General features: G+C 51.8%; 1 protein-coding gene across 2 annotated transcripts; it reads right to left on the minus strand.

The window, feature by feature from the left end:
* Nucleotides 1-7,955: 7,955 nt before the first annotated feature.
* Nucleotides 7,956-17,185, minus strand: LOC141729914 (uncharacterized). 2 transcript variants are annotated; one of them, XM_074546576.1, is made up of 2 exons: nucleotides 10,230-14,885; nucleotides 7,956-10,146 (listed from the first exon to the last, which is right to left on the minus strand). In XM_074546576.1, the coding sequence occupies exons 1-2, from the start codon at nucleotides 14,125-14,127 to the stop codon at nucleotides 8,681-8,683; spliced, it is 5,364 nt and encodes a 1,787-aa protein (XP_074402677.1). In that variant the 5' UTR covers nucleotides 14,128-14,885; the 3' UTR covers nucleotides 7,956-8,680. The 2 variants fall into 2 exon arrangements, 1 of the variants encoding a protein (XP_074402677.1); XR_012581478.1 differs by lacking the exon at nucleotides 10,230-14,885 and adding an exon at nucleotides 16,258-17,185 and having other exon boundaries at nucleotides 10,009-10,146.
* Between the last annotated feature and the right edge of the window lie 1,166 nt (nucleotides 17,186-18,351).

The raw sequence follows: 18,351 nt of genomic DNA on the forward strand, positions 1-18,351 counted from the left end.
GGAATTCAAAAGACTATGTGTTGGAGATTTTTTCAGAAATGGCTTAGAAGGCAGCTGTGAGGAGTAAAATTCTCACAGCCGGTTTCTGTAAACAGCAGAAGTTCTCAGGTTGTTTTTAATTACAAGTAGAAGTGACAAACATGAAGACCTTGAGAACCTTGCCTATCAGAGTTCTCAGGCAGTTTTCTCATAACAAGTAGATATTCTATCTTTGGCTTTTTTGGGAAAGCAAAAATAATTTTGAGAACCCAAATCTTGGTATTGGAAACATAAGGAGGAGTTGGTGTGTTACCTCTGACCTATTGTGAGCTCGGGTTTGCAATATGCAGGAACTTAATTAACACGGTTATAAAAAGTGATTGATTGAGTGAATAAACGGAGTCGATGCTGATCAACAAGGATGGGTCTTCTCCCTCCATCTTCAATAACTATGCCCTGTTTGTTAGACTTAATGCCTCTCCTTCCTATTCTGAGAATCAAACACAAGTGTTTCATCAATACACCTTGCAAGTGCTTTTGCTGAGTGAAGCCACATTGCTGTGTCAATAAAGCAGCTGGGACTCAGTTTCTTCATGCAGGGAAAGCCAATTCTTTATTCACATAACTCATTTTTATACTGTTTTCACAGACTCGTGTTCAACTTCAACTGGCTGGTAGTTTCCTTGCCACACAATTTATTGCTTAGAAGGTGTATTAGTGTGTACATGTTAAGACTCTCTCTTTTTAAGACTCACTCTTACTCGGGTGATTACATTTTTCTTTCATGGATGCTCATGGGACTGATTTCTTTTTTATTAGAGATGCAAACAGTTTTCTTAGCACAATAGCTTGTTGTGCTAACTAAACTCATGACTATTCCCATTGGAAGTTAGCTGGCTGCACGTAGAAGACGTAACAGGCTAGCTGGGAATTTACTATAGCAATGCCTCATTTTATAAGGCCTTTCTTTTCTAATAACCCTACCTGTGTGCAACACATTATGACTTCCTTTCAGAAGTTAATGTAGAAAACACAAATTGCCTACTGAAACCCTTCTGCCCCCTTCCAAATCAGTTCACCCCTCAAGCACAAGCCTCAGGCACATCCCTGATGTGCCTCTCTCCCAGCAGCTCAGAGTTGCATTGTACAGTGCTTGCTGTGCACCAGAGAGCACGAAGCAGGCTGGCCTGGTGGGCCTGAATATTTCTGCCAAACACACTGCATCTCACACCTTTGCTCTGGCTCAGTGCAGAACTGCAGGATTGCAGGCGCTTCCCCCCAGAGCTGCCTGAGGCTCTGGCTCCTGCAGATGTGCCCTGCCAAGCTGTCCCTGCCTCACGCTGGCCTCGCTTCCCTGGCACAAGTGCCGGGCCTGAAGGAGCTGCCCTGTGCTCCAGCCTGCCGAGCAGCCCGGCTCCCTGCCCCGGTGCCCAGAATGCTGCACACACTGCTGGCCTTTGCCAGGAGTTGCAGGGCAGCCGGCAGAAGAGGAGGAATCCTCAGCCAGCCCAGCGGCCCGCGGCTGCCCTTGGCCTTTCTCTGCTCCTGGGCACACTCCAGACGGCCAATGCCTCCAGGCCGGGCTGTGCCCAGCACGGCTGCGCTTCCCCTCGGCAGCAGCCAGCTGCCACCTGGGCTCTGAGAGCGCAGGATTCGCCCGCTCCCGGGAAGAGGCACCCAGGGCCCGGCTGCTGCCTCTTGCAGCTCCAAGGGCCTCCTTCCAGCCTGCCTCTGCCGGGGCTCAGCCTGCTCCAGCCTCTGCCGGGGCTCTGCTGGGGCTCCAGCCCGGGCAAGGCCGGGTCAGAAGGAGGAGAATCTTCCAAGTGAGTTGATGTTTCAGAAACTTTATTAATTACAACTCTAATCTATAATTCTATGCTACAAATCTCTTTAGCAACCCTACTCTACAATCCTACTCTAAATTGGTAACAGAGATAACATCTTGACATGATTGCTATGTTCTCGTCTCCCAGGGTTAGGGTTAGGGTTAGGGTTAGGGTTAGGGTTAGGGTTACGCTTAGGCTTCGACTTAGGCTTATGCATAGGCTTAGGTTTAGGTTTGGGTTTAGGCTTAGGCTTAGGCTTAGGTTTAGGCTTAGGTTTGGGTTTAGGCTTAGGCTTAGGCTTAGGCTTAGGCTTAGGTTTAGGCTTAGGGTTGGGTTTAGGGTAAGGGTTAGAGATAGGGATAGGGTTAGGGTTTGGGTTAGCATTTAAGGTTAGGGTTAGGGTTTAGGTTTAGGATTAGGGCTATTCGTCTTCTTCACAGAGTTGATGAGTTGTGCCAGGATGAATGGTGGCTTGGCTGAAGTTACAAATGGATGCTGTCCACCGGAAAAAAAAATACAACAAAGAACAGTGAACCATTACTTTCCAAGCTCATTGCTTCAGAGACTCAATCAGGATACATCAAGTTCCTGGAAAGACCCAGAAAGAGGAGCAATGCGACCATCTGCTCCCCAGTCATCCCCAGTGTACAAGACCTTGCCATCACAGGCAAACCTGGCCCAGAATCCCACTCATCTTTTATTGTGATTTCTTCATCATGCTGGGATTTTTTCCCTGCCAATGCTCTAGAAATGGTGCTTTCTGTCCCTGGGTTTTCTTCCTTTCAGGAAACTCCAATGATTCACACAGGCCCCTGCCTTTGAAAGATGGGCACTGTGCTAATTCCCACAGGGACAGAAAGCAGTGTCTGCCTTTCCATGCCCTGCCCCTCGTGTGCTGGATGGCACCTTCCTTCCCAGCAGGACCAGCCCAGTGGCACTGGGCCCTGCAGTTCCCTCTCTGCCACACAACCTGGCAGTAACCCTGGCGCAGTTCCTGTCTGCTTGAGCGTGCCAGGCAGCAGATGGGGCTGGGACAAGTCCCTCCCAGCTGTCCCTGTTTGCGTGGCAGAAACCTCTAAGGGTGGGCTGGGGGGCACAAACCAGGGCCCCTCAGAGTGAGTCCCCCACAGCCCCTCCTGCCCACAGCCAAATCTCTGACTGCTCAGCTGGGACTGGCTTCCTTGGGTTCCTCCACCACCATTTAATGTCCCTGTACCCTGCATTGCTCTACTTCAATTCTTTTGCCTTTAGATAAAACTGAACACTCCACCAAATCACAAAAGAGGGCAACAGAAATAGTCAGAGGACAGAGCACCTCTCCTGTCAGGAAATGCAGAGGGAGCTGGAGTTATTCAGTTTTGTGAAGAACAGGCCCCAGGGAGACTTTATTGCCACTTTCCAAGACTTCAGAGTGGCTTTGAAGAAAGTGGGGGACATCTTTTTTAACAGGGCCAGTTGCAATAGGATATGGACAAATATTTTTAAACACCAAAGGCATCTAATCAGAGGTCTAAGGAAGAACTTGTTTACTCGGAGCATGGTGCAAGCCTGGCACAGGTTGCCCCAAGAGCTTGTAGGAGCCCCATCCCTGCAACCATTCTGGCTTCGGTGGCAAAGGGCTCCGAGCAACCTGATCTGTTTTAAGATGTCCCTGCTCATTGCAGGACACTTGCACCAGAGGACATTTACAGGGCCCTGCCAGCCCAGCCCAGTCTAGGATTCCTCACTGTTTTCATTTGAAGAGCAGCAAGAGTGGAGGTGAGGAGGAAGGGGGCTCATCTGCTGCCTTGGACTTGAGTGGAGGAGGAGCCCTTCCCTCAGAGCCTGTTTCCCCTGCAGCCCCTTCCCATTTTACCTGCAGGAGCTCCTTGGCAGACCAGCGCCGCTCCTCGTCTGTCTGCAGGCAGCAGCTCAGGAAGTCACGCAGCAAAGCCGAGAGGAGCTTGGGCTGCCGCAGCTGTGGAGTCCCTACTGTGGCTATCAGGTGTGTAGCCTGGAGAAAAAGGAGACACCAGGCTCCACCTCCTGCTTTCACATCTCTAAGGCTCTCCCAGATCCCTTTGTTTAACCTCTGTTCTTCAGTGGCAGTTTCTGCCCTGGCACAGACCCAGAGATGACTTTCCTTTACCAACCAAAAACCCAAACCCCAATGCAGCCACAGCTTTTCCACCATCCCGCAGATCTTGCCTTGGCAGCTGATTTCATTGCCTGACGTAGTTAGTCGGAACTACATCAGCAAAAGGACATTTGCATCTCTGAGGATTCATGCCAGCTTGAGAGGCTTTTTGGAAGAGGGACTTTGCTATACTAATTTCAAGGGTTAGTACATGAAAGGCATCTCTGCAGTGCTTGTTGGTCCTTTAAGCGCATGTGCCCTAGAACAAAACTCATCAAGCTTTTTGTGCTGTTCTTGAAAACAATGGTAATTGGAAGAAAAGAAAGGAAATCCATCAGTTAATACCCAGGTAGGGAAACAAACATTTACAATCTCCTTTCAACACAGACACATTAAGATGCCTGCACAAATGTATTGGGATGAAAATGCCTGGTTGGGTACACAGAAGCCACCTGCAGCTCTGTCTCTCAGCAGTCTGAAAATTTCAGCTTCCCATTTTTGCAGCAAAAGAAAAATTGTCTAGGCCAGAAGAAGGAGAGGTTCCATCCCTATGGTCACCCTCCAGTCATTTGGCTACTCAAGACAATGCATAAATGGTAGGCTCATCCCAGAAAGCGCCAGGAAACAAACAGGAGGTTTTGGCAGGCTCTCCGCATCACCAGGCTCTGGCTTGGTGACGTGCAGAATATTGCTTGGGCTAGGAGAGAAACAGGGTCTCTGAGTGTCCTGGGGTGATGTTATGATGCTTGTATATCCCCATTCATCTGTTCTGTGCCTTTAAGACCAGCTCTGAAGAGTGGAAGTTTTGTTTGGGTTTCTCTTATCAGGCACACAGAGGAAAGTGGTACATAAGGCTGTTTTTTTTCTTCCAGCTTCAGCTTGCTGCTTTTGCTTGCTCTCTTTTTCTGCTCTTGCTTCTGCTCTGTTTTCTGCCTCTGCTTTTTAGCTAGTTCTAGCTAAACAGTCCACATTGCTTCCTGGACTGTTTCTCCTCTCCTGTTCCTGTGACCATCTTGAACCTGCTCCGAACTGGGACCCAGGAACACCGAAGGTTCGGCTGCAGCAGCTGGCCCAGAGCCCGAGGGACTGAGAACAGAGCAACCACCCCCCGAAAGAGACTTTCTGATTTTGTCATCTTTCTCAGAGCGGTGTCATCGGGTATTGTTCATTTTGTGTGCTGGGGGGTGCGGGGACAGTCAAATAAACAGGTTCTTTCCACCTTTCTCTGAGGAATTTTTTCCCGAACCGGTTGGGGGGAGGGGCCGTGTGGGTTTCGCTTTCTGGAGGGGCCCTCCTTTGCAGATTCTTTAACAAATTTGCCCTAAACTTGTACACTGAGTGTTTCAGCAGCACTGCACAAGAAGCAGAAGACACTCTGTGCATTACACCCTCATGCCCATGTTTCCCAGTGAGAAGAAACTGCACACAGGGTTAGGTTCCTCTCTAAAGACCACGGGTTTAGAAACTTTGTTGGGTTTGGGTTTCCTTCCTTCATTTCTGGAAAGATAACAACACTTTTAAGATGCTTTTTTCCTGTTATTAAGGCCATCTACACAGACAAAAGAACTGGAACCACTAACCCAAAGGAAAGTGTTGCCTGAGAATAGAGTTTGTTTGGAGTTTGTTTGCATGTGGTAAGGCTTGATTTCCCCCACTGATGCAACCAAAACTACAGCAGATGCTGATGTGTTGCAGGGACATTTGTAGGAGGGGACCTTGGTGGAAGTAGTTCCAGCAGATGGCAATGGGATTTTGTCCAGTGGCACACAGGACATGGGACAGGTGAGAAAGACAGTGGGATCAATGAGTATTTGCTCCTTACCGTGCCAGAACTTTCACTCAAGTAAGGAGGTTCTTGTTCTATCATTTCAATTCCCACAATTCCAAAAGACCATATGTCCACTTTGGGGCCATATGGTTGACCTGTCACCACTTCAGGCGCCATCCACCAAGGAGTTCCGACTACCAAGCATGGTCTGCTCTGCTCAGGGCTGAGCTGAGTAGCGAGGCCAAAATCAGCTAAAGAGAAAACAAAATAGTGGTTTTATCTGAATTCTGTGCAATTAGGAAAGCAAGCAAAAGAATTCCCCAGTAGAAGTTTGAAAACGTGCTGTTGAATCTCCTGGCATTGGTGACTTTAAAAATCCCCCCATTTTTTACACTGCCTCCAGCAGTGGCTTTTGTTCTTTGGAAACTTTAGACTTGTAACTCCCTCCCTCTGGAAGGGACACACACAGAGCAAGGCCACTCTTGACTGCTTGTGGCTCTTTCTACCTCTGTGCACGTTGCAACTGTGCCCTCAGCTCGCAGCAGGGGTCCCTGCACTGCCACCAGCACCATTTTTGGGGAGCTGGCAGTCACTCCAAGCAGCCCCACAACCACATCCCTGGAATGCTGCACCTGACCAAGAATATACTGACCCAGCTTGACAGAGCCGTCAGTTTTGAGAAGGATGTTGTCACTCTTCACGTCTCGATGGATCACATCGTTTGAATGAAGAAAATCCAGTCCTTGCAGGCACTGAGGGAGAAAACAGAAACAGGAGGCCAAAAATGAGTGATGTGATTTCATCACACAAGAAAGGAAACAAAGAATCTAAAAGATTCCCTCTCCAGGGGAATGGGAAGTAATGGCAGAACGGTAACGGCCACTGAGAAGAAGAGCTTGCTGCTCCAACACTTGCAGAGCAGGACCTTTCTGAGGAAAGGCATGTCAGCTTTTGAAAGAGCAACAGCACCTGCTGTTGTAGGCTGTCCCCTGCCAACCAGCCAGGATGACTCCTGCTGCAGTGCATGTGCTCAGAAGCAAAGAGCATTCTGGCTGCACTCCTATCCTTTTTAGCTGAGGACTGAGAGAAACGAGTCTCTCTCTTTTTTCTTTGCTGTTTGTTTCAAATCCTGCCACCAGCACCTTTGCTTTAAAGGCAAGGAATGCAGTGAAGACAGACTCCAGGCAAACGTTTAGAGAGGCAAGGTGGAGAACAGCAAACACAAATACAAGAGACAGAGCAAGAATACAACAGCAGGAGATACGAGTACTGGCACTGAGTACAGGGAGTGCAGGGGCACTGGCAGGCCTTTCACTTGAGATGCTTTTACTTGCCCATAGAATAGCAGCAACACAGAAACAAAGCTGGGCACAGGAAACCTCTCCTGTTCTGAGCCCCTGTTTCCCAGACAATGCTGCCCAAGGCCTTGGAAACACAGCTGGGATTGCTGACCTCCCGACTGATGGCTGCCATCTCATCTTCAGACAGGCAGGTCTGGCTGATGATATCGGTCAGGACACCTCCATCCATGTACTCTATAACCAGCAAGAGTTCCTCGCCCAGAAGGTAGCTGAAAGAAGGAAACAAGGGGGTAGAGATGAACATGCATGGCTATGTTGATTTTTTGCTTCCAGGTTTCTTATTTCCAGATGCCTTTGTGACAAGGACAGAATCAAAGGAATAGATATTCCCTCTTGGCTGTGCATTGTTTGCAATCTGTGCAGTCTCAAAGAGAAAGACTCATCTGTGAAAAAGGAGATGTCTTAGATAGGCAGCAAATGAAAAGTGCAGTTTAGAAACAGCCCAGATGAAAAACATTTCAGGCATGGTGTTTCTGGAAATAAGCACCTAGTCTTCCTGGCATGCATAGCAATGGCAGGGAGGGACAACAATCCAAGGGAAATCCACTTTAGGATGGTTCATCTGCACTTAAGAAACTTTAAAAAATCAATCCCAAATAAATGTGGAGGTAGTGAACTTTGAGGCTATTGACTTAGGAAGATACAGCTGATCCAGGTATTGAATAATTTTGGAGTAAATATCAAACTAGGTGTGCCAGGGAAGACTCATGCAGACAAAATGCACTCTCTTCTCATCCATTGGAGATGAGTAGAGAAATATGAATAAATAAAAATTAACAGCTTTGCTTGCTGCCACTGACCAAAGTGGGTTTTTAACCTCTCATGTTTGCAATATGTAAACACACATCCATGGGATAAGACCATGACCTCTCACCTGTCCAAATAATTCACTGCGCGAGGGCGTACGCGGCCCTAGATCCGGCTAGCTCGAGGGGTGAGAAGGCCAACGCCCCTGCGCATACGAAGCCAGCCCCCTTCGGCGTCCTGGCCTCAGGCTGGGCTGGTGGAAGAGCTCGGAGTCGCGCACGTGAGACGATAAAGGAGGTGACCACTTGCTGGGGGTGAACAGTTGGTTTATTAGGTGATCCGGAGGCACCAACAAGGAGGGGCACCAACCAGCAAAATGGCCCCGAACCAGGGGAGTGACAAGGTTTTATAGGGAAGGGGAGGAGAGAGGAGGGGAGCCCAGCTATCCAATAGGGTAACTCAAAGGGAGGTACTGAACATAACTGACATGCACCGGAAACCAATAAATACAAAGTAAAGGAGGGGCCCCGGGACCACAGCCAACCACAACCCCCAGAGAGGAGAAGGTTCTCGAAACCTGGGAGGAGTGGGGGGTGATTGACTGTGCCCAGGGAGGAGATAACATCTACTTATAAGGTGGGATGAGGGAGGAGCGGTCATACAAACTGTAACATTAGCAACTAAAAATAGCACGGTAACTAAGCAACTTAACTGACAAGGAGGCAGTGGCGGGAAAAACTGGGGAGAGAGGAACCATTTACAATGAACAAAGGAGGGTACAGTACATAAAATGGGGGAGCAAACTGAGAAACTTAAAACACACTACAACATCTCCCCGTGTCTTAACAAATAAAATAAATAAAAACAGGAATGTCCGTATAACTCAAAAAGAAGATGTCCGCGGCCGGTCCTGCCAATCTTCGCCTTCTTCGAGCTGGAGTTCGCCAGCCCACAGATGTTCTTGGGGCGGCTCGGTTGACCCCTCCTCGTCCGCAGCTCCTTCGGCCTCTGAGGAGAGGTCCTCCAGCTCGAAAGGTCCCTCCTGGGAAATTGTGGCATGATTGGCAGCCATAGTTGTGGCTCTGGCTACTAATTTTTGGACCAAACCGCGGATCAACATAAACAGAACCAAAAGTACAATCAAACTCAAAACAATCTTAAAAGCGGATTCTAAAACTGAACTGGCCCACCCGCTAAGGCCCCAACCCTTGAAGATGTCCCCCAGCCAGTCAGATGTCTCCTGCTTGACCTGATGGACGAGGTCTTGGAGTCTCTTTATTGAATGTCTGGCGTCCTCGGCTCTGGAGGACAGGTTCATGCAGCAGAGGCCCTCAAACTCTTCACAATGATGGTGATGGAGCAGCAATAGAAAGTCTATTGCTGCCCTGTTCTGGAGTGTCGCCTGCCTTGTTATTTCCTCGTCTGTAAGGAGGTCGTATAGCGCGGCTGAAGTAAGATTGGCTTGTTTAGCCACCCAACACTCTAGGCGGCCCAATTCACCTAGAGATTTGGCTACCGATACCCAAGGCAATAAGATGGTAAAGGCAACCGACTTTGAATGTGACCAATGAGTAATTTCATCATCACAGTCCTCGGTGAGATCTTTAAGATCTCTTTTGGATCTAGCCAATTCGGATGTGACGTTGGTCTTTTTCCAATTGATAATTTGGGTGACGTTGGGTGTAAACAGCGTCAGCCGGCCAAAGGTGCACGGCCCTCCGACCAGACCAGAGGGGATGCCTGCCCACGCTCGGTCGCCACAAATCAAAAACACCCCCCTTGGAAGGGCATAAGGGGTCCGCTTGGTGGTGGTAGGGCCGACGATCTTCAAAACGGCCCGACACCACCGGTCCGCTTGATATTCTTTCTTTGCTTGCAGGACCACCTCCGTGCCCTTCTCGATGGGGGTAAGAGTATAATCAAACTGAAAACAAATAGTAGAATTGGCGGAACCGAGTAGATGTAATTCTGTGGGCTCGGAGGGCGCAGGATCCAGCCTCGCCACTCCGTCTCTCCAGGCGTTACTGGGTTCGAAACCAGGTAGGAAAGTAAGGCTCCGGGCCAAAATAGGGGAAAAGGTAGACTGAAAGGCAGGGGGGAACTCTCCTGGAGAGAAAGGGATCCCCACAAGGCAGGACGACATCGGGTCCTCTGCAGCGCTGGTGTCCAGGCAGATGCTGTCCTGTCCTAGCGATTGAGCCAAGGTACGCCAGACGTTGACTTTTGGCTGGGGAATGACCCACGGCTCCGTAGGTGGCAGAAGGAGTCCGCAGGTCGTCAGCATCATCATCATCAGACAAGGGTTGGGAGCCAGCGTTGTCAAAGCGGGGGCCATTTGGGGAGATGCAACTGAAATGAAAAGAGAGCGGTAAAAGTATATGGAAATCACAAAAATGGTTCCTCTCCAAACAACCAATTTAAATAAAACATACGAGGGGTAACGGTTGGAGCTGGGGGGGAATAAGAGGAAAGATGGTGTAAGAGGTCAAGGGGTGGAGGAGAAGCTGGAGGAGAGGGTTCTTCTGAAACAGGGGGAAGCTCAGGAGAGAAGGAAGACGGTTGGTGGTGTTGCTTCCTCCGCCGACGCCAACACGCTTGCCGGACCTGTGGTACTGCTTCTGTCTTGGTCCTCTGCTTCGGGACGAAGGGCCTGACCCACTTAGATGGGACCCACTTGGGGCCTGAGGGAGTGGACACGCAAGCGTATCCCCTCCCCCAAGTCACCAAGTCAAAGGGGCCCTCCGTCCGCCAGGTCTCCGGATCCTTTACAAGAACCGGCGGCCTGGCTTTGGGCTGCAGCTGCTGGTGACTGCCGAAATGCCGGACCACTGGAGGATTTTGGCTGTCAAAAGAGCAATTTAGAAAATTGAGGGTGTAAAGAGCTCTTGACAGCCGGACGTGGGGGGTCTCCACCTTCATTGCCGGTTGTTGTCGGGACAGGATCTTTTTGAGGCTCTGGTGGGCCCTTTCCACCATGGCTTGGCCTGTCGGGGAATAAGGGATGCCGGTTTTATGCACTATTCCCCATTGTTGCAGGAAGCTCCGCAGTTCCTTGGAGGTGTACGCAGGGCCGTTGTCTGTTTTTAGGACCCTAGGGATGCCCAAGACAGCGAATGCTTGAAGCAGATGCTTCTGAACATCCGCTGCCTTTTCACCTGTGTGGGCAGAAGCGTAGATAGCCCCGGAGAAGGTATCGACTGAGACATGGACGCAACACAATCGACCGAAAGATGGGATGTGTGTTACGTCCATCTGCCACACCTCACAGCTTGCCAGCCCTCGGGGGTTAACCCCCGAGGCCACGGTAGGCATTTGGTCTTGCTGGCATTGGGGACATGTGGCCACAATCGCCTTGGCCTGCTCCTGCGTCAGATTGAATTGACGAACCAGGCCAGGCGCATTTTGATGGAACAGTTGGTGGCTGATCTTAGCCTGACCGAACACATCTAGGAGAGGGGCCTGCGAAACAGCAGCCGCGGCCAAAGAATCGGCACGACGGTTGCCTTCCGCAATGAACCCAGGCAGGTCTGTGTGTGATCTCACATGCATGACATAAAATGGATGCTCGCGGTGGGAGACCAACTCGACGAGCCTATTCAACAATTCAAATAATCTTTTGTTCGTGACCTCTTGAAGAACTGCTGACTCAGCTCGGGACACTACACCTGCAACATACGCAGAATCTGTGACCAAATTGAAAGGTCCAGGGAATCTCTGGAATGCCCTGACAACTGCGTCCAACTCAGCAACCTGTGGAGAGCCCTCCACAACAGCAACATCGGTCTCCCACTGCTGAGTTTGAGGATCCTTCCAAGTCATCACTGACTTGTGGGATGCTCCAGACGCGTCCGTAAAAACTGTCAAAGCATCCAGCGGCTCCCTGCTCTGAACCTTCTTTAGTGATAATTTAAACTCCGAATTAAATAATTTGTGGGCCGGCCGATCTACTGCGATGCGCCCAGTGTAGCTGTCAAGTGCAAACTGAAGATATTCATTGGTTTGCAGCAGTTCTTCAAAGGTCTTTAATTTTAATTGGCCCGATTCTAATTCAATTGGAATATGGATGCATGAGAAATCACACCCTGCAAGCTCCCTGATCCTCGATCTCGCCTTGAGGATCAGTTCGGCTACCAACTCCTGTGGCCGTGTCATTCTTTTGGACCGATGGTGGCTCAGGAAGACCCACTCTATGATTAAGAGCTTCTCTCCTGAGCCTTGGTCCTTCGGACTGTCGTCCCACTGATGGATGATGCCATGAAGGTGTGGCAATTTTCCCAGTACTATAAATTTGAATGGCAGACCCGGATGGTAACGATGGGCCTGCCTGGTCGAAATAGCTTTTTGTACCCTCTCCAAGGCCACCTCCGCCTCTGGGGTGAGAGCCCTAGGGGAACTGAGCCCCTCTCCCCCTTTCAACAAATTGAAAAGGGGGGCTAGGTCTTCGGTTGAAATGCCTAGCCAGGGTCTCACCCAATTCAAAGACCCACACAGTTGATGGACATCTGCTAGGGTCTGGACTTTTGTCCTAATAGCCAATTTTTGCGGAACAATGGTCCGCTTGGTAATTTCAAGGCCCAGGTACTTCCAAGGTGGCATCCGCTGAATTTTGTCCTGCTGGAGCTCGAACCCTGCAGCAACCAACGCATTGGTTGTCAGGTCAAGCGCATGGGCAAGCAGACTGTGGTCGGGCGCACACACGAGGATGTCGTCCATATAATGGTGAACAATGACGGCATCCCCGAGGGCTGTACGGATGGGTGACAGCAGCGAAGCGACATACCATTGGCAGATCACAGGGCTGTTCTTCATGCCCTGTGGAAGCACCCGCCAATGATAGCGCTTGGCTGGGGACTCACAGTTCACGGACGGAACTGTGAACGCAAAGCGCGGAGCATCGTCCGGGTGAAGGGGAATTTGGAAAAAGCAATCTTTTATGTCAATAACAGCCAAATTCCAATTTCGGGGGAGCATTGCTGGGGAGGGCATCCCTGGCTGAAGAGGACCCATTTCAACTATTAATTCATTAATTTTGCGGAGGTCGGTCAGGAGTCGCCACTTGTCTTTGTTGGGCTTCTTGATGACAAACACTGGGGAGTTCCAAGGTGACATGGTCTCCTCCAGGTTGCCTTTCAGTAGCTGCTCCTGAACGAGCTCGTTGAGCGCCCTTAATTTTTGCTTATTGAGTGGCCACTGCTTGACCTGTACTGGTTCATCAGAAAGCCAATTCAGCTTCCAGGTCCGGCGCTCCTCAGTGGCCACTGCCCGAAAAACCTGGGGAGCCTTCGGGAGGTCAATTTTGGCTCCCCACTGGGCCAGTAGGTCTCTTCCCCAGAGAGGCTCTGTATAATCTAAAACGAACGGGCGTATCGAGGCCAATTGCCCGTCGGGCCCCTTAATTTGTACAATGCTCTTGGATTGGTTTGCCAATTGAAGGCCCCCAACACCAGAGATCGTGCCCGCAGCGCTTTGCAAGCCCCAATGTGACGGCCACTCCCGAGAGGGAATGATCGTCACATCTGCACCTGTGTCCAAAAGACCTCTCACTATCTTCTTGTCCCCGCCCAACGAAAGTTGACAGGTTAGGCGGGGCTTTTCCCTCCCCACTAGTTGTGCCCAGGCCACGGTCGGAGGCGATGTCTTCTCCGACGAAATCGTCTGGTGATCCTCTTCTGGCACAGCAATGGCCTGGGCAATGACCTGTCCCTTGGGGAGGAAAAGTGGGGGTCGGACACAGTACAGCCCTACCGCGAAACGGTCCCGGTCGGTAGTTACCAGACCAGGGACGATGTGGATGTCTCGCGGTGTGTGCTTGGTGTCTCCGACAACAGTCCACCTGCAACGTCCCAGTTTCCTCCAGCGACCCGGATGTTGCAGGTCGACAGACACCAGCTGGATGTTACTGTTAGGGATGTAAAGGTCCCTAGTCAGCTGCAGCCTGTATGGAGAAGCAGAGGACATGGTGTTAATTGCAGGTACAGCACCACAGGTAGATAAGGTCACGTCAGAAAGATATGTCAAATCCGGCAAAACGTAGGTCGGCGGTCTTCTCCCGTCTCCTCCCTCCCCGCAGGTTGTTGAAAAGCCCGCCGTACTTTTGTCGTCGCGCAGGGAGGGGCTGCGCTCTTTGCTTAGTTTTTTTCCTCCTTGCTCTCTTCCCTTTCCCGCTTCCGCCTGTACTCCAGGTAATCGTGGCGCATCGGGCACTGGGGCATCCAATGCCCGACTTTGCCACAAAGATGGCAGGGGTGGGTGGCTGATGACCTTCTGCCGGACCCAGGTGTTGGGGGTCCGGCAACGGGGGCAGCTTCCATGAAGTCCGGCTCGGGGCATTCAGCAAGAGCCACAGATGTTCTCTTGGGCCGTGATGCCAGGGAGACCTGACGCACCACGACCTCAATCATGGCCTCTATCGTGGGCCGGGGACTTCGAGGGAGAGTTCTTATAGCCTTGCGGCACTCAGCGTTGGCATTGCTGAATGCCATCCGCTGAAGCAACCTCTCCCTGTCATCATCCCCGAGCGCCTGCGCCTCTACATATCGGTAGAGGCGCTCGATAAAGGCCATGTATGGCTCTTGCGCTCCTTGCCGGACCTCATCCTCCTCCCATTGGGAGGTCACCACCTCCAGCTTGAAGAAGGCCCGCTCAGCTGCCCGAGCGGTCTCCACAAGCTGGGAGGGGAATAAGGCTTTCGCCTGAGCTGCCCCCTCTGCCCACTGTCCCTCACCCAAAAGGTGTTCCTGGGTGATTACCAGACCGTCTGCATCATGAGACATTGCAGGATTCCCCCACATATTTGGGAGAACCTCCAATATCTCCCTCCTCCATTCCCCCACCCAGACCCTAAATTCCATGGGCCTTGCAAGGCTGGAGAAGAGGGCCCTCAGGTCAGCCGGCACCAGATCTCCCTGTGCAAGGGCATTACGGAGCATACCCCGGAAGTACTCTGACCCCCGGGAGTAGTCCTTCTGCGCCTTGCACAGCTCCTTGATCCGGGCCTGTGCTAAAGGCACCCACTGGGCCTGAGGGGTCCCTTCCCCACTCAGGTGGTAGGTAACCGGAGCGGCTTCCAACAAGGGCGCCTGCCCCGGCTTCCGGTCATCCACCCCCCCCCCCCCGGAACACAGAGCGTGGGAACCGGAAGGAGGAGCGTGGGAACCGGAACTGGAGGAGGTTGAGGCGGGGTCTGGCAATGACGCAGGGTGAGGGAGTGGGCGTGACCAACCACCCCTCTCCGCCCCCTGGGTGACGCTCGGGGGCGGAGGGAAGTACAAAGGCGGAGCGGGGGAGGAGCGAATGGGGGGCTGAGCTGGGGGAGGAGTTTGGGGAGGAGCTGATTGAGAGGCGGAGGACGGGGGAATGGGTGGGGCGGAGGGAGGATATGAGGGAGGGGTAACCGAAAAGGAGGTTGGGTCTGGAGGAAGGAAGGGGTTGGGGCAAGGGAGGAAGGGGTTAACCGAAGAAGAAGGAGCCTTGGCGGGAACGACCACGTGGCCGCCGCCATCTTGGGCTCCCAGGGAGCCATTTTGCGGATCATCTACAAACCTAACAACTTTGGGTTTCGCAACTGGGGATTTGGGAACTGGGGTAGAGGGTGAGGAAAGAAGAGGAACCTGGCCAGGGCTCCTCGATGGGGGGGGCTGAGCAGATCGAGGGGGAGCAGGGGAAGGATGGACCCCCTGCCTCTTGTCGGCCTTCAAAATCCCCCTCGAGGGCTCCTGCCTAAGGGGAGAGGGAAGGGATTGAGGGGTAAGGGCAATTGAACGAGGGGAACGGGGGGATAAACCAAAACTTGCGGGCCTTTTCTTAGGTTCCCCTGACGAGCGGAGTGCCGCAAGCACTCTGCCCGTCCAGAATGCCACGGTCGCCAATTTCGTCTCCCCGGAATTAACAGCTTCTTCCAATTTGGCCAAAACGGCTGCCCAAAACCGTGGCTGCTTGGCAAGTTCCGGGGAAACCTCGGGGAACTTTGAAAAGACCCACTTAACCAAAAACTTTAACTCTTGCTTGGGGGCCTTCTGACCACCCCCAAGCAGCAAACCTTTAACAACATAATATACCTCCTTTTGGGATTTTCCCAAGCCAGCACCCATGGCACCTTTCTAGTGCAGGAACCGCTGTCACTAGAAAGGGGGAAAATCCACTGGTGGTACAACCACCCGCCTGAAAAATAACAAAAACTAAAACAACAAGCTACTCGCCACCAGCCCCTGCTCCCCCCACTGTCCCCAAGTCTGGGGTTTCAGCAAAAGGGAAAAAGGATTTGGGTGGTGGGTCCGGGCCCCAAGTCTGGGGATACTGACCCCACAGGAAAGGTAAAACAAAAAAGGCGCGGGGGTGAGGAAGAGCCTCAGGGGAAGAGGGTGGGGGGTAGGTCCCCAATGCAGGGCATGTACCCCTAGGGGAAGGTTAAAAAGGCAGGGGGGAAGTCGGAAAGGTCCCCAGGGCGGGGCCCGATCTTACCAGCCTGGTGGCGACAGCAAAAGAAAAGTCAGGTGGGGGTCTTCGTCTCCGGGGTCGTCCTCACTGGGTGCGAGGGGTCCCGATCCCGATCCCCAGGGAGCGCTGCCCCTAAAACAGGGCCTGCTACTACCTGGGGTAGCGCGGCGTCCAAAGGAGCAAAATGTCCAACACCGCAGGGTCCGGTGGTCAGCTGTCCAAGTGGTCAGTGGTCCACTTCAGGCCCCACGTTGGGCGCCACACTGCGCGAGGGCGTACGCGGCCCTAGATCCGGCTAGCTCGAGGGGTGAGAAGGCCAACGCCCCTGCGCATACGAAGCCAGCCCCCTTCGGCGTCCTGGCCTCAGGCTGGGCTGGTGGAAGAGCTCGGAGTCGCGCACGTGAGACGATAAAGGAGGTGACCACTTGCTGGGGGTGAACAGTTGGTTTATTAGGTGATCCGGAGGCACCAACAAGGAGGGGCACCAACCAGCAAAATGGCCCCGAACCAGGGGAGTGACAAGGTTTTATAGGGAAGGGGAGGAGAGAGGAGGGGAGCCCAGCTATCCAATAGGGTAACTCAAAGGGAGGTACTGAACATAACTGACATGCACCGGAAACCAATAAATACAAAGTAAAGGAGGGGCCCCGGGACCACAGCCAACCACAACCCCCAGAGAGGAGAAGGTTCTCGAAACCTGGGAGGAGTGGGGGGTGATTGACTGTGCCCAGGGAGGAGATAACATCTACTTATAAGGTGGGATGAGGGAGGAGCGGTCATACAAACTGTAACATTAGCAACTAAAAATAGCACGGTAACTAAGCAACTTAACTGACAAGGAGGCAGTGGCGGGAAAAACTGGGGAGAGAGGAACCATTTACAATGAACAAAGGAGGGTACAGTACATAAAATGGGGGAGCAAACTGAGAAACTTAAAACACACTACAACAATTCACAACATTGGGACTCCTATATCTCTTCATGATCATTATTTCATTAAAGGTTAGCTCCTTCCTCCTCACTCCTTGAAGATTTATTTTTTTTATTGCCACCTAAAATGACATTGAAAATCAGTAACTTGGGAGGTTGGTGGCATGAGACCACAAGGCACGTGGAGTGAGTGATTTTGCAATGATGCAGATGAGCTGTGCCAAACTGCCTTGTGATTAGGCACTGCAGTAATTAGGAACTGACATTCCAACAGCCCATTTCTCTGCTCCCTTGGGTACCAGTTACAGGACACGTGGGGCCACTGACATTTTGCCTTGACCACTTGGTAACAGCGGTGTCTCAACTATCACCCACAAACCTCTGACCACACTCTCTGCTGCTTTGTTTGGGACTCAGAAGAAGTAATCCATGCCTTAATACTCTGTGGATACACCCTGGGCTATGGGCAGGGCTTAGGGCTTTCAGGGACGCCTTGCAGGTCTCCCTATGTGCAGTTCCCAAGTGCAGCACTGCAGATGGATAAGGAACTACCAGTAACTTTCAGATGCATTTGCTGACAGCCAGAAATGAGAATCCAGGACTCTGAAACTGTAGCCCCAAAGAGCAGTGAGGTGCTTGAAGGCACCACCTTTGTTTTAGCAATGGAGAGCGAGCGAGCGCGTCCTTCTCTGAAAGGAATCACTGCCCTCCATGCCTTCCTTCCGGCAGCTGAGGAGGACAAAGTCCCAAATGTGTTTTGTGGGCTGGCACCGGTCTGTGCTTCTTGTGCCTTTTCAGCACAGCTCTGCCCAAAGCTCCAGCCACAGCTCACACCAGAGGGGAAAGCCCTCGAGTGCAGCAGAGCCTGCAGGGGCTGTTGACATTTACCTCTCCTCCTGTGGCAGTGTTGAGTGCTCTGTAAACATCTCCAAAACCCTTAGAAACAAAACAGAAGCAGAGAAAGGAGAAGCTGTTTAGATCTTGCAGTGAAAGCCAGCCCACACAGGAGATCACTGCTGGAAGTGTCAAAACCTGCGGGATGCAGGAGGGCTCTGCCAGAAGGCAGATGATGCATTTTCCTCTCAAGTGCATGGGCACTGGGCCTGTTCCTGAAGCACTGGGGTTCAATTTCTAAAGGGAAGTTAGTCTTTCCTCTTGGGTTTCACTGTCTAACCGGTGTGGTACCTA

This window comes from Zonotrichia albicollis, chromosome 8 (genome assembly GCF_047830755.1).
Source record: "Zonotrichia albicollis isolate bZonAlb1 chromosome 8, bZonAlb1.hap1, whole genome shotgun sequence".
NCBI lineage: Eukaryota > Metazoa > Chordata > Aves > Passeriformes > Passerellidae > Zonotrichia > Zonotrichia albicollis.

Coding starts and splice junctions, on each gene's coding strand:
- LOC141729914 (XM_074546576.1), bottom strand. CDS start 14,127: ATGCCCCGAGCCGGACTTCATGGAAGCTGCCCCCGTTGCCGGACCCCC. Junction 10,147..10,229: donor AGCTCCAACCGTTACCCCTC/GTATGTTTTATT, acceptor TTTTCATTTCAG/TTGCATCTCCCCAAATGGCC.